Source organism: Phocoena phocoena, chromosome 6 (genome assembly GCF_963924675.1).
Source record: "Phocoena phocoena chromosome 6, mPhoPho1.1, whole genome shotgun sequence".
Lineage (NCBI taxonomy): Eukaryota > Metazoa > Chordata > Mammalia > Artiodactyla > Phocoenidae > Phocoena > Phocoena phocoena.
In genome coordinates this window covers 108,333,569-108,347,524 of record NC_089224.1, presented here as the reverse complement: position 1 = coordinate 108,347,524, position 13,956 = coordinate 108,333,569, and the positions used below count along the sequence as shown (strand labels likewise).

The following is a 13,956-nucleotide window of genomic DNA, read 5'->3' as shown; positions in this document are numbered from 1 at the left end:
GAGCTGAAGGACAGAACCCTGCCTCAAAGGAGGAAGAGGACCCATGGGGGCTCGGGCACCAAGGACCTGGATTGTGGAGACTTCCACCCTCCCCACCCCAAGCCAGGCTGCCTCCAGTGCACAGTTTTATAAATTTAATAATCCATAAAGCAAGTCAAGTATTCAAAAAAACAAACCAAACCGCTCCTCGCTGTGCCTCCCTTTCGGGTCCAGGTCTTGCAATGGGCAGGGGAGAGGTGGTCGGGAGAAGGGAGGGGAGGCAGCACTTTGCCCGGTGACTGAGCAAAGCCACGACAGCAGCCCGTGGCCGCCACCTTGAGTCCCAACGGCTCATCAATACCAGGGCGCCCAGGCGGGCAGAAAGGCGGGCAAGCAGAGGCTCCAACCGTCGGGGGGGCAAGGGGTAGAGAGCCCGAGAGGCCCTCAGGGCTCCAGGAATCGCTGGGACACGAAATCGAAGTCCCGGAAGGCAGCCTGTTGGCGGGCGGTGAGGGGGCTGCGGGCATCAGGCGGCGTCAGGGCAGGTGGCAGCCCCGTGAACTCGCCCTCGAAGTAGCGCAGGTCTGTGGGGCCGCAGAGGGTGGGCACAAACGGGGGCCGGACGGCTCGGGCGAGCAGGGCCTGCCAGTCGGTGGTCTGGGGGCAAGGGTAGAGGTGCCTCAGACGACGGGAGTGGCAGCCCCGCGGGCCCTCGATGCCTCCCACTGTGCCAGGCTCCTGGACCACTGCGGCCCTGGCCACTCACCCTGAAGAAAGGCTGTGTCTTGATCTCCTCAGCATCCCGCTCCCCCGCCCCCAGGCGCTTCTCGGGGCACTTCTGGAGGAGCTGGGGGAGAGGGCAGGTGCTCATTCAGGGTGTTCGGGCCCCAGGCACTGCCCGCCTCCCCCTCTCCAGCCTCTCAGGTAGGGATCCCTGAGCCAGGAGCAGCTGTCGGCCCAGCCCTGGACCCTGCGGTGATTACCTTCTTTTTTTTTTAAAAGAGTTTGTTTTGTTTTGTTTTTTGGGGGATGCGCCACGCAGCTTGCGGGATTTTAGTTTCCCCGACCAGGGATCGAACCCGTGCCCCCTGCAGTGGAAGTGCAGAGTCTTAACCACTGGACCACCGGGGAAGTCCCTGCAATTACCTTCTGAATGAGCTCAAGCCCTTGCACCGACAGAAAGCGTGGGTATGGGGCTTCTGCATTGACGATGCAGTCAAACACCTCCTCCTCGGTGTCCCCTGGAAACGGGCACTGCAGGGATGGGGCTCAGCAGGGTACGTGGGCCACCCCCACCCCCACCTGACCTGGAGGCCCCACCAGCACCCCGTCCAGCGCTCACCTCGCCCACCAGCATCTCGTAGAGCAGCACGCCCAGCCCCCACCAGTCCACAGCCCGCGTATAGGCCTCCTGGGTCAGCACCTCAGGGGCCAGGAACTCCGGGGTGCCACAGAAGGTGCTCGTCCGGTCCCCAAAGCCGATCCCTGCAAACCAACATCCACACTGATGCCAGCACGGTGTGTTACCCACAAGTACCTCTCGCTGTAAGAATCAAGCACCCACCCTTATGACCCCATGTTCTGAACCTGTGCCGAGCCCTGCCCCATACCCTTGGAGGTGGGAACGGTTTTTATGCCACTTGATTGATGAGGAATCTGAGTCTCAGACAAGCTCGTGTGCCAGGGTCACACAGAAAGCAGAACCCAGTGCCCTCTCCCGGCCCAGGAACTCCCTCTGGCCAAGGGCAAGGGGCTCTTTTAGAGCTTTTAGGGCTGGGAAGGACGAGCCAATGTGTCCAGCTAGTCCCTGGAATGAGGGCTGGGAGGCAGATTTCCTGGGAGCTGCCACTTGCCCACCACCCTGCTGGCCTGGGCTGAGTGAGCACGACTGAAAGACGGGATCCTGGACAGGAGGCACCCACCTTCCTTACAGAGCCCAAAGTCTGCGATCTTCAGGAAACCCTGGGCATCCAGCAGAAGATTATCCAACTTAAGGTCTCTGAGGGCAAAGGCGGGGCAGATCAAAGGGGCTAAGAAGCGCTGAGGCCCAGGGAACAGCGGCCCCACCCTAGAGCAGCCCAGGAGGAGGGTAGCATCTGTCCCCTCGCCTACTCCCCCAGCATCTCGGGGGCAAGTTACCTGTAAATGATCTTCTGCTCATGTAAGAACTGCAGCCCCAGGACCACACAGGCCAGATAGAACCTGGAGGGTTGGGGCAGGGGGTAGTTCAGGCCCAGGACTGTGGGGGACAGGGCAGGGAGGCACCAGGATGGCCATGGCCTGGGGACCCCAGATATCCCTGCCAGAGTCATGTGTGGGTGAGAGACTGGGAGTAGCCTCATGTGTAGCAGGGGTGGAGCTCCTCCAGATAACAGCCTGCCCTTCCTGGGCTCTGAGATTGTGCCAGGGATGACACCGAGTATCCTTCACGCCGATCCTGGCATCCTCCCAGCAGCCTGCTGTGGATACCCGTCATGCCTATTTTTCAAATGAGGATCTGAGACTCCCAGTAAATGACCCACCCAGGGTCGCACAGCTAGTGGCTGAGCAGATATGTGAATCCAGGCTCCAGAGCCCACACTCTGCTGGGCAAGAAATAACACCACCAGCTGTTGGTTACTTACTGCTCACCAGTCCCTGTGCTCAGCAGTTGCTAAGTGTTATGTTCATCCATGCAACAGGCCTATGAAATAGTTACCATTAGCCCAATTCACAGCTGTATAAACTGAGGTCTGAGGTCACAAACGCTGTGAGGGTTGATAACCAGGATTTGAACCAAGGCCTCCCTGACTCCGTGCTCTTCTGCTGATGGGCACCCTGGAGGAAGCAGGATGAAGCCGTCGCCAGGTACAGGGAAGTAGGGAAGGCTTGCTGGAAGAGGCGTACAGGAGAGATGGGAACCCACCGGGCCTGGGGCTCAGGGAAGACATCCTCGTGGATCTGCATCATGAGGTCGCCACCGGGCACAAACTCAGTCACGAAGCAGGCGTGGCTGGAGGTGTGGAAGCAGGCGAGGAGGGAGAGTAGGAAGGGGTGCCCCACGCGGCCCACAGCCTCCAGGATTCGCTTCTCGCAGTACAGGCTGCAAGAGGAGGGTGTGGGTTTTAGAGGGAAGGAGGGAACCCAAAAGGGAATGAAAACCTCCCCTGACTATGCCCTGTCATCCACACAACACCCCTGGGTCACTGGCTCTTAAGTCAAAGTGCCAGGCAGCTAGAGTGGTGGTTCATATGTGTCAGGAGCTCACATAGGTCTTTTTTTTGGGCCACACTGTGTGGCATGCGGGATCTCGGTTCCCCGACCAGGGATGGAACCAGCAGCCCCTGCAGTGGAAGCGCAGAGTCTTAACCACTGGACCACCAGGGAAGTCCCTCACATAGGTCTTGAACCTGTACGACCACCCTGTTCCCATTTCACAGATGAGGAAACTGAGGTGCATAAACGAAGGGACCTGCCCAAGGGCACATAGTTAACAACTGCAGTTGCTAACAAGAGAGCCCAGGCCTGGCTGGCCCCACAGGGTCACCTCTTACAAGCCCCAGCAGCATTCAGCTGCCTTCCGGGGCCACCAGCCCAGGCCTGCCATCCTGGGTACCCTCCACGTGCCCGGATGCCGGGAACCCCCTGGCCTCAGCACACACCTCTCTATTTCGTCCCGGCTCAGCACCTCTTGCTTCTTCAGCGCTTTGATGGCATAGTATTGACCTGTCCCCTTGAACTGGACCAGGAGGACCTGGGGACCGGAGAGAGACTGGGCTCCAGGTGGGCAGTACAGGAGTCTATTTCCCCCACCCACTGCCCCACAGACCCCAGAGTCCCCCTAGCTAGAGTGTGTCAGGGCCTGCCCACCCCCCTCCACTGCACCTCATGAGCCCACTACCTTCCCGAAGTGGCCCCGGCCCAGCACGGCCAAGCAGCGGAAGTCCTGAAGCCGGGGAGGTTTCCTGCAAGAGAGAAGGTACAGGAAGCCCCTGGGACAAGGGCTGGGGCTCCGCCAAGGGCCGCTCCAAACCCTCCCTCCACGCCTGGTCCTGGGCTGTCCCCACCTGTGAGGCAAGAGGGGCAGGGGCTGGAGAGGCCGGGTGGGAGCTCCTAGGACTGCCATTTCCTGGGGTCTGGCATGCAGGTGGAGCTCAGTAACGCGGGCTCCGCAAGTGAGAACCTGAGAGCAAGCCAAGAGCTCGGGGCGACGTGAGAACGCCTGACATGCAAACACCCAAGTGAGTGGACAGATGTCTCTCTCAAACGCCAAGGTGAGCCTGCCAGGGGTACCTGGTGGCTGAGGCTGGCAGAGATGGCTCGAGTCGAGTCCTGGGCTCCATGTGGGGGCGTTTGGTGCTCTGTGAGGGCAGAGGGGCTCAGGGCAGAGGGGGCTTCCTCTCCTTCTTCCCTCCAGCCCTGCCGTCCCCACCCAGACAGCCCCCAGCATGACCAGCCCTGCCGCCGCTCACCGGCATCTCCTCGGGGGTCGGCTCCTGGGGCAGGTAGAGGCGCGGTGGCTTGGGTGGTGATTGGATCTCTTCTCGCAAGGGGGTCTTCTTGGGCGGGAAATTACTGTGGGGAGGAAGCAGACACACGACCGGACACAGGCGGATGGAATGCGGGGGTGGGGTGGGGGGTGGACCCACAGCCGCGTGAGACAGAGAGACGGGTCAGAGGGCGAGCAACGGGGACAGGTACTGTCTGCATCTGGAGTGAGGTGGCTCCACAGAGGAGCAGGCAGCCTGGGGCGAGGCTCCTCACCTGGGCGAGGCAGGGCCGGCGGCCCCCCGGGGTGTGGCTGGGGTGTGGGAGCACCCTTTCGGGGGGCTGATGGTGCTTGGAGAGCTGCAGGGGGGCAGTAGGCTCATGACCAAGCGCCCCCAGGCCGCCATGCTGAGGTTCATCTGGGAAGCCCTCAGGAAGTCCTGACCTGGGGCGAAAGGGGGCTCAGTCCCGGGGTCTCCTAAGGGTCCCAGCCCTGCTCCCTACTAGCCAGCCTTCTCCACTCCACACCTCTGCGTTTTGAGAAAATGCGCTTCTGCCTCTGCAGCCGGGGCCTTCTCTCAATGACAGGGTCACAGAAGGTCACCTGCGGGGGCAGGGGGCAGGGCTGAAGACCAGTCCCCTCCCACCCCACCTGCCACGGGCACCTCCTCAGCCTCCAGGCTCCCACCCTGAGCCCATGTCAACAGACACAAGAGCCAGAAGGACTCAGAGAGATGGATCCAACATCCTCATTGGGACCAGTGGGGAAACTGAGGCCCGGAGAACAGAGGTGGTCCAGGGTCACACACGCGGCACGGCAGACAGGACAAGGATGCAGGCCGCTAGGCTCCCATGAAGTCCTCAGAGAGGGGCTGGGAATCCTTCCTTCCTCTAGATCTCCTCCCTCTGGGCCTCAATTTCCAGTCCTACATGTGGGTGCAGAGCACAGGCTCAAAGGCCCTTCTTTGCTCTAACAGAGCCAGGGGCCCACGAGGTCAGAGGGCAGGGGCCAGTGGGCACCTGGACAAAGAGCAGCCCCTGCGGCACCAGGCTGAGGGAGAGCTGGTGACAGGCATTGTCCAGGAAGTCCTCCAGCCTCAGGAAGGCCACGCCGCACAGCTGCCGCCAGTCCCGCCAGTGCACCCCAATCTCCAGCTCTCGGGCCTGCAGTGGGGAGGCCAGGTTGAGGGGTGGAGCGTGGCACGAGCCACTACCTGGCCGGCCTTCCACCCCACGGCCCACGGTCACCCCTGTCCACACAAAGCAGCCTCACCCGCTCCAGGGGGACGACAAAGGTCTGGTCCCAGGACTGCTTGGCCACAGGCCCCCAGGCCGTCTGGCCCACAATGCGATTGTCCACCTTCAGCACGGCCAACACCTCACCTGTGGGGCCAGAGCCAGGGCTCAGGGCAGGCCTGGAGCGGGGGTCCCTCGCTGTTCCCCAGCTTCCCATGCCCCCTACTCACTGGCCAGCTCGCCTCCACCACGCTGCTGCTTGGCCCTGCTCCAAAGCCAGCCCTGGGAGGGGGTCCCAGCCAGCGCGGCCACGGGGGAACGTCCAGGCACAGCTGTCAGCAGCTGCTCACAGCCCAGGAGGTGGACCTGCAGTGTCCCTGCCAGGGAGCATGGTGGGGGGCCGTTATCAGGTGCCGTCCTCCAATGGACCCCTGGGACCCCAGGAATGCTACCTTCTCCTGGAGGTATAGCTAAACACAGACCTTGCCCACATTAGGCCTCGGCAGCCACCTGCCACCCTTGGGGTCGGCCAACTGGTCCTCCCCTCCTGCACACTCTCTACGTGTTGGAAGAAGCAGGGACATACAGGCAGAGGAGTGAGACTCAGACCTCAGCCGAGTTGCATGGGACCGCAGCGCGTGGCGACACACTGCTCAGGGCTCAGGGCCTAGGAACAGCGCCACGGCAGGGATGAGAGCCCAGGGAAGAGCAGGAGGCCTGGCTGGCGGCCCTGTCCCACCTCTTCCCCAGGCCTGTCTCCCCATCTGCACAGCGGCAAGCAGCGCCAGCTCAGCCCTACCTCCTGCAATGGGTACAAGCGTGTTTTGCCAACCAAGCAGATTCATTTTAGGGTCATTAGAGATGTGTCCCTCAAAGGGTAGAGGAAGCAGTGGGACTCTGGCCACCCTTGAGGACATACACTGGGCCTAAGAGCACCATTTAGGGAGTCTGGGCCTGGGGTTTATACTCTGAGAGACCTCATAAAACAAGGCAGTGCCAGGGTGGAAGAATGATTGGAAGAATATGGGTATTCAGCCAGAAGACAGGATGTGGGGTGGCCCCAAGTACCTGAATTTTAGGCCATTTAACAAGCCCTTACCCCCACCTTCCCCAACTTGTCTACTTGGCTAACTCACATAAGCCCTTCGAGGCCAAGCTCAGACACCACCCCCTCCAGGAAGCATTCCTTGATTCCCCAGGGGCCAGGTGAGGGGGCCCATCCAGCTGCTGTACTTCCCCTTCTCAGCTCTGCTCACAGTGGGATGGGGCCCGTCTACCCTGCATCAGCTCTGTGTTGGCAGGGGCTGGGCTCTCTAGTTGGCACCGTGTCCCAGGTGGGAAGTTCAGGGCTTCCAGAGTTGACACTGTTAGATTATCTGGAGGCAGATCCAGCTTGGGATAAGGAAGACCTTTCCAACAGCCCAAACTGCCCGGGACTGGGTATCAAGGCCTCCAGGGCTATGAGCTCCCTAACACTGGCACTTTGGGCACTCTCATGGTTCCTCACTTAAATAATAGCTTCACCGACTGAGCGATCTCTGTGCCTGCACGGTGCTGAGCACTTCACACGCAACAACTCACTGAATTTTCGCAGCAACCCTATGAAATAGGTGCTGTCATCACCCCCATTTGACAGAGTGAAAAACTGAGGTCTGGAGAGGGGATGTCAGTTGCACAAGGTCACACAGCTAGGGGATGGCGAGGCCAGGACTGGAAGTCTCCAAGATTCTTCCCCACTGTGTTTCAGGCTCCTCCCTGGAAGGGAAGGAGAGCTCTGAAGTAGGAGGGACTCCCGGGTACCTGTCATGGCGGTGGGCTTCACGAGTGTCCCTGAAGGCTGGGGGTTCCCAGACACAGCAGTCCGCAGCTCCCGGGCCACTCTGCCACGCAGAGGGTGTGCAGGAGGCAGTCCCTCCAGCAGCTGCTCCAAGGCCAGCCGCAGGAGGTCCAGTTTCTGGGAGGACTCCTGGAGCTGGGCCTGAGCCTGCAGAAGGGATACAGGGCCATGGGGTAACGGCGGGGGCAGTGGCTCAGGCCACCTGGAGACACCCTGGCTGAGGTCTAGACAAGAATGTGCCTCCTGTTTCCTCACTGCCACCCCTCACAGCCAGTCCAGCGGTGTCTCCCGCCACTGCAGAGGGTGGTACCACTCAGAGAAGAGCAGCAGTGGGTGGGGACCATGATCTGACCTCGGCTAGCACCTTGCGGTCCTGTGTTCGCCGGCTACCGAGCAGCTTCACCACGTTCTTGGCGCCCTCGGCCACGGCAGCCTCGATGCGTAGCCGGTGCCGCAGCTCCTCCACCAGCAGCTCCGGCCCTGGGAGGAGGGGGTCAGCCCTCAGGCCCATGCCCGGCTCCGCTCTGCCCATCCACACTTCTTTTTTTTTGCGGTACGCAGGCCTCTCACTGTTGTGGCCTCTCCCATTGTGGATCACAGGCTCCGGACGCGCAGGCTCAGCGGCCATGGCTCACGGGCCCAGCCGCTCTGCGGCATGTGGGATCTTCCCGGACCAGGGCACGAACCCATGTCCCCTGCATCAGCAGGCGGACTCTCAACCACTGCGCCACCAGGGAAGCCCCATCCACACTTCTTAAGGCCTCACCTGGCTCAGGGGACCCGCTGGCCTCCAGGCTGCTGATCTTCATTCGTAGCAGGGCCACCTTCAGCTGGCTGTCCTGTAGCATCTGCTGGGCGGCTGCCAGAAGCTTCCTCTCCTGTGGGGTTGTGACATATGCCCCCTGAGGCCAGGACCAGGCTGGAGCCTCCCTGGTCAGATCAGGGACTGGAGCAAGCCTCCCCCATCAGTCCAGAATTGAAGCTAAGCCTCTCTCGGTAGGCCAGATACTACAGCCAAGCCTCCCTTTTTAGACTAGGTCTGGAGCAGACCTCCCCCATCAGACTAGACAAGGGAGGGCTAAGGTCAAGCCTCCCTTATTAGATCAGGGTGAGCCTCCACATCATGCTGGGAGTTGGGACAGGTTGGGAGTTGGGCTGAGATTCCCCATTAGACTGGTGTTTTGCCTTCTCTGTTAGACGAGGGGTTCGAGCCATGCCTTTCCCACCAAGCTGAGATTTAGGGTTCTGCCTCCCCCATCAGACTAAGGGTGAGACTGTCTCTCTTACAGGGTCAATGGCCGGGTTGCATTTCCCTATCAGAATAGGGGCTGGTAGTGGGATGAAGTGGGAGATTGGGATTGACATATATACACGAATATGTATAAAATAGATAACTAATAAGAAACTGCTATATAAAAAAAATTCAAAAATTCAAAAAAAGAAAAAGAATAGGGTCTGGATCACCATCTTCTCTAATAATATGAGAGCCAAATCTCTTCCCCTCAGATCCCAGGGGCCTCACCTTGGGAGTGCCACTGGCATACGTGTGGGTCATATTCTCGGCTCCCTGCTTGACCTTCAGCTCTACCTGCAGCTGCCTCTGTAGAGCCTCCAGGTGTCGGGCCCTTGGCTGCTCTGCCAGCGGCCGAGGTCCTGAGGCCACAGGTTCTGTGTGCAAAGAGTGTGGGGCTCATGAACCCCTCCCCCAGAGCCGAGAGCCCCTCATGGCCTAGCTCTCTCCTCCCCGCCCCTCCCGGGCAGGGGCTACAAGAGGAGGCTCTGAGAGAGGTCAGGGCCAAGGCCAAGGAGCTGGGTCAGCCTGCCGCCTGCTGTCCCGAGGGGCCTGCTCAGATTCCTCACTCACCAGCCGGGCCAGGCCCGGGGCCGGGCAGCAGGATGCGGGCATGCAGCTCCCGCAGCTCCCCGTGCAGCTGCTCCAGGCGGCGGTTGGAGGACCGCAGCAGCTGCTGCACGTGGCCCAGGTGGCGGCGGTCGGTGGCTACCCGCCGCAGGTTCTCCACACCCTCCTTGATTTTCAGCTCCTTCTGGATGGCCCGGCGGATCGCCTCTTTCTCATCCCCTGGGGGCCACTGGCCCGCCCCAGGCTGGAAAGGCAGAGGCCTTAGTCCCCTCAGTCCCCACCTCCACGGCCTCATCTCATCACAGGCAGAGGGGGAGGGAGGCAGGCGCAGTCGGCACCCAGGACTGACACACACAGTTTGGGAAGCAACTATGAGCTTAGAGCTAGCATCCCTAAGCCAGATGGAAACCCCAAGGCTATTTATCCAGCCCATGCTCCTGTCCTGTGCCATCAGAGAGAAGAGTAAGGGGGAAAAATTGTTAATGTTTACATGGTGTTCTGTTCTAAGAACTGTGCAGACATTAACTTGTTGATCCTGACAGCAACCCCATGAGGTAGGTGTAGTTATTATCCCCATTTTATAGATGAGGAAGCTGAGACACAGAGAGGTGAAGTAATTTGCCCAAGGCCACAACACAGGGAAGGAGATGCACCGTCATCTCTTGGGCCCCAGCCTCTCCCTGCTGGTCACGCTTACATCAGGCTGCTCTCAGTCTGGGATCCAGGCTAAGGTCTGGGGACCAGAAAAGAGGCTTGGCACTGAGAAGGGCCCCACCACCACCACCACCAAGGTCATGCAGACAGGGAAGCCTGTGGCCTGAGTGGAAGCTAGGGCTGTTCCCCTGATCTTCCGACACCCCAGCTGGAAAAGCAGAGGCACAGAGGGGTTGAGGAGGTCTCCGGGGCCCACTCCCAGCTCAGCTCCTGGGAGGAATTAGAAGGCTCTCTCACTGCTTCACCCCAAGCGAGAGCAAGAAAGAGGAAAAGCTCCTTCCCAGAGGCCATTTCAAACCAACGGGTGCTGCTGCTGACCTCAGCCCAGGGTAACCCATGATGCCCCCAACCCAGGACTGCCTCAGAGCCCTCACCTTACCTCTCGGCTCTCCATCTCCTGAGCCCAGTGGAGCCTTGGGGACCCCCACCCCAGGCCTCCGCTGGCCCTCTGGCCCGTCTGTCAGAGGGCAGGGGCGGGGCTCAGGAAATCCTTTGAGGGCCCTAGGCCAGAGGGCCAGAGCCAAAGGCCTGAGCAAACAAAGATCCCACGGAGCTGGGGGCCCGGCACCGGGGTCCTGAGTCACCCAGCTGCCGCTGCTGGGCGGAGGTTAACAGGAAATCGGAAAATATGTACAAGCCACGGCTGGAACAGGCAGAGGGACCTCCGGAGGAAGGGGGAGGGAGGGCACAGACGCAGCCCTGAAAGTTGCCCAAGGGGTGGGGGCACTCTAGGAGTCTTGTGGACAACACTTCACCCTTGACCAGAGCCCATGGTCCTGCCTGCTCCGGGCTGGAATCCTGCCAAGTGCGCACACCCCTCTCCCTTTCGGCTCCGCGACTGGGGCGCTATCTTGTACACAAACGTCCCCACACCCATTTGCTCTGGGCTAGTACCCCACCTCTCCCCACTCCCCAATAAGACACACAGCCTCGGTCCCACGCGAACCTATTGCCAGCTCCGGCAAGAACCCCGCCCCCTCGCCATTTGGTCTGGAACCCTGTGTACCCGAGGGTTCCCCCGGGAACTGGGTAGGCCCCTTCCTCTGGGGTCCCCACTCGCCGCCTGCCTGTGTGCTCTGGGAAGAACCCCACGACCGCGAGGGAGTGGCACCCTCCGCCTGCCGCACATATTCTTCTCCCCTCCCAGGACCCGTCCCTAGGTGCCTGCATGGCCCCCCTTTGCTTTCGCAGCGGATGCACATCGGCCTTAGAGTGTTACCTGGAAGAACAGATTTTAGGAAACTTGGGGCCCACCCTGGTGGCCCTGACTGCGGACTCAGACGTGCTCATGGTTAGGCCTGACTGGAGGCTCTGATTCACTTGGAGGTGATTTGGGGACGTTTCCAGGAGGCAGGAACGACTTACCCCCAATGCTCAGGTCTGCCCTGCGAAGGTGTAGGGGGGCGCAGGGCAAGGGCTGGGAAGGGACACGGGGAGGGGCTGGGGACGCAGCCGGAGCCCGGGGCAGTGAATGAGGCTCCCCCCACCCCCCGGCCCGCGCCCGAGGCCCGTCCCGGGCGCCGTTCACCTGCTGCGGCGCCCCCTCTTCCATGGCGCCGCTCGGGCAGCTCGGCCCCTCCTCTCGACCACTCCGGTTCCGGAAGCCCGGGCCCCTCCGCCAGGGCTTTCAAACTTGAAACTTCCCGGGAAGCGGCGCCGGAGTCGCGGGATCGGGCGCCCCCTCCCGAGGTCCGCTGGCCCTCGCGGGACCTGGGATCAGCGCCGCCTCTCGGCCGCGAGGGATCGAGCCCGGCTCCTGACCCAGAGGCCCCGGCGCCTCCCCCGGATCCGATGTTCCGAGGGATTTGGAGCCCAGCGCCCCTCATCTGAGGCCGCGGTTCCCGCTCCTTGAGACACTGACCCCCGTCCCGCGATACAAGGTCAGAAAAGGACATTTCCCGGGCCGGAGTTGTCCAGCTGCCGGGTCGCGCGCCCAGAGGGGCGGGCCCGGGTGGGGACAGCGCCGCCTGCCGGCCGCGGGGCAATGCCTGTGTGGTCTGTTCTCTCTGGGCCGGGTCAGCCTCTTCCTCGGAACCCCGCCGCGACCTGGCTCCCGCCCGGAGTCACTCTTCCTCTCCCATGTCATTGGTGTAAAATGGGCTAATCCCATACCTGTCGCCCTCCAAGGAGCCTTGGCCCTGTCTGTAATCACTGTAAGAATGCATGCGTGAGAAAACAATAAAGCCTTACCCAAATTACACCAAACTACAAACGAATCCAAAATCCCTCAGGACCCCCGCCCCATCACTTGACTAGACTGGAGCTTTCTGGTTCAGCCAGAGCTGCTCAGCCTTTGCCCTAAAGGGCTCATCTAAACAGAATACACATTTAAACCTTGAGGAAAAGCCACCATTTCAGGAAACTAGCCTGCGCTAGGCGGTTCTTGCAATGGCTTAGGTATGTAGGGGACCCTGGTTCTTTACTGCCTAGTCTAGAGTTGTTTAGGCAATTCCTGTTATCCTGTGCTCACCAGCACTTTGTGCCAGGACTTTACTGGAAGGAGCCTTGTCCAAGGGGCCGGAAGTGAGTAAGGCTCAAATACTGAAGGTGGCTTATTTGCTGACTTGGAAGAGGTGCCCTCCAGTGCTTTTATAGGAGGAAACCATGTCAGTTCCACTTTGCTCTATCACCTCCTTCACAGTGTACTGGAAAGTGAAATCGGCAAAACATGGGCAATCCTGGGATTGTCCTGCAATGGGAAATCAACCAAGTGACATGAACATATGCTAAGGAGACTTGGTTCACTGGGGGACATGTCGACTTCATAATCAGAGCCAAGTGCAACACTTTTACATATATACAAATCAGAATTATTGAAGGTTAGACATTTAACAGCTAGTAAGCAAGCTAGCCAGGCACATGGTAGGCTCCTTTAAGTGGGGGTTATCGAAGTGCCCTTAGCTGAATGTTAACAACTGAGAGGTAAAAAGACTACCAGCTTCTGACTGTAGGTCATGGGTTTCAGAAAAAAAACATCAAATGAGCAAAGCTCTGCCTTTCAGGAGGGTATCTAGTTCCCATCTTGAGGCTCATTTATCCAATCCTCCAGTCAGAAAGCTGAATTATGTGGAAGAACAATGATTTTTAAGTTTGCTGTGAAGTGTTTCACTGTCTCAGTGGCCACTGAGGGAAAGGGGTTCAGAAATAGAATACATCCACCTTTCCTAATGAACCCCAGGCTGGACAAACCTATAGCCCTGGGCTGATGGATGAGTCTGAGAAGATAGCTGCATCTTCCATGTCTGATGGTGATGGTGCTTCATAAAATTGTAATTCTTAGGAAAACTGAAGTTCACATTTAACACCCAGTGGGTAGTGAATAGCCCAAACGAACTCTGGCTAACGAGCTATTAAAGTTGTGTAATATCAACCTGAAAGGAACTGTCCCAACAGGCTACATAAAGAAACATTTACCCCTTTCTATACTTTTTTTTTCCTTCCTGGTACTGCAGCCATCAATCCATCTACATTTAGATTTGCCTCCCTTGGGTAGTATCTGAGTGTGCAATGTTACTAACTAATCAAGTTGTAACACACCCTCCACGTTAAAAGTCCTCCCTGTTCTTGTTCTCATCACAAAACTGCAGTCCCTGTCCCCTCAGACCCATTAAAAATAAAACTTGTAAGTCTTCATTAAATGAAATCCTGAAAGTCTTCATTTTTTGCAATAGAATCCCATTCTGACAATAGCCAGAAAGGGTTTATAGCAAAATATAACAAAAAAGGCAAAAAAACCAAATTTGTGTTCATGGGACCAAGTGAAACCATGAAACCAGTTGTGTTATAAAGCAGTAATGATAACAATTACCAAATTAATACACAAACACAATTATACAGTCCTCTGAAGCCCCCAAACTCCCAA

The 13,956-nt window shown here is 59.0% G+C and overlaps 1 protein-coding gene across 1 annotated transcript; it reads right to left on the bottom strand.

The window, feature by feature from the left end:
• Positions 1-117: 117 nt before the first annotated feature.
• PKN3 (protein kinase N3) lies at positions 118-11,646 on the bottom strand. The gene is made up of 22 exons (XM_065878454.1): positions 11,623-11,646; positions 9,384-9,624; positions 9,042-9,187; positions 8,286-8,397; positions 7,872-7,999; positions 7,483-7,666; positions 5,913-6,059; positions 5,720-5,829; positions 5,467-5,610; positions 4,975-5,050; positions 4,723-4,891; positions 4,431-4,533; positions 4,252-4,319; positions 3,860-3,923; positions 3,621-3,712; positions 2,885-3,061; positions 2,119-2,181; positions 1,902-1,978; positions 1,322-1,464; positions 1,126-1,233; positions 746-826; positions 118-636 (listed from the first exon to the last, which is right to left on the bottom strand). Exons 1-22 carry the CDS (start codon positions 11,644-11,646, stop codon positions 424-426), a joined length of 2,670 nt encoding a protein of 889 aa, XP_065734526.1. The 3' UTR covers positions 118-423.
• Between the last annotated feature and the right edge of the window lie 2,310 nt (positions 11,647-13,956).

Coding starts and splice junctions, on each gene's coding strand:
- PKN3 (XM_065878454.1), bottom strand. CDS start 11,646: ATGGAAGAGGGGGCGCCGCAGCAG. Junction 7,667..7,871: donor ACCGCAAGGTGCTAGCCGAG/GTCAGATCATGG, acceptor TCCCTTCTGCAG/GCTCAGGCCCAGCTCCAGGA. Junction 1,234..1,321: donor ACGAGATGCTGGTGGGCGAG/GTGAGCGCTGGA, acceptor CCATCCCTGCAG/TGCCCGTTTCCAGGGGACAC.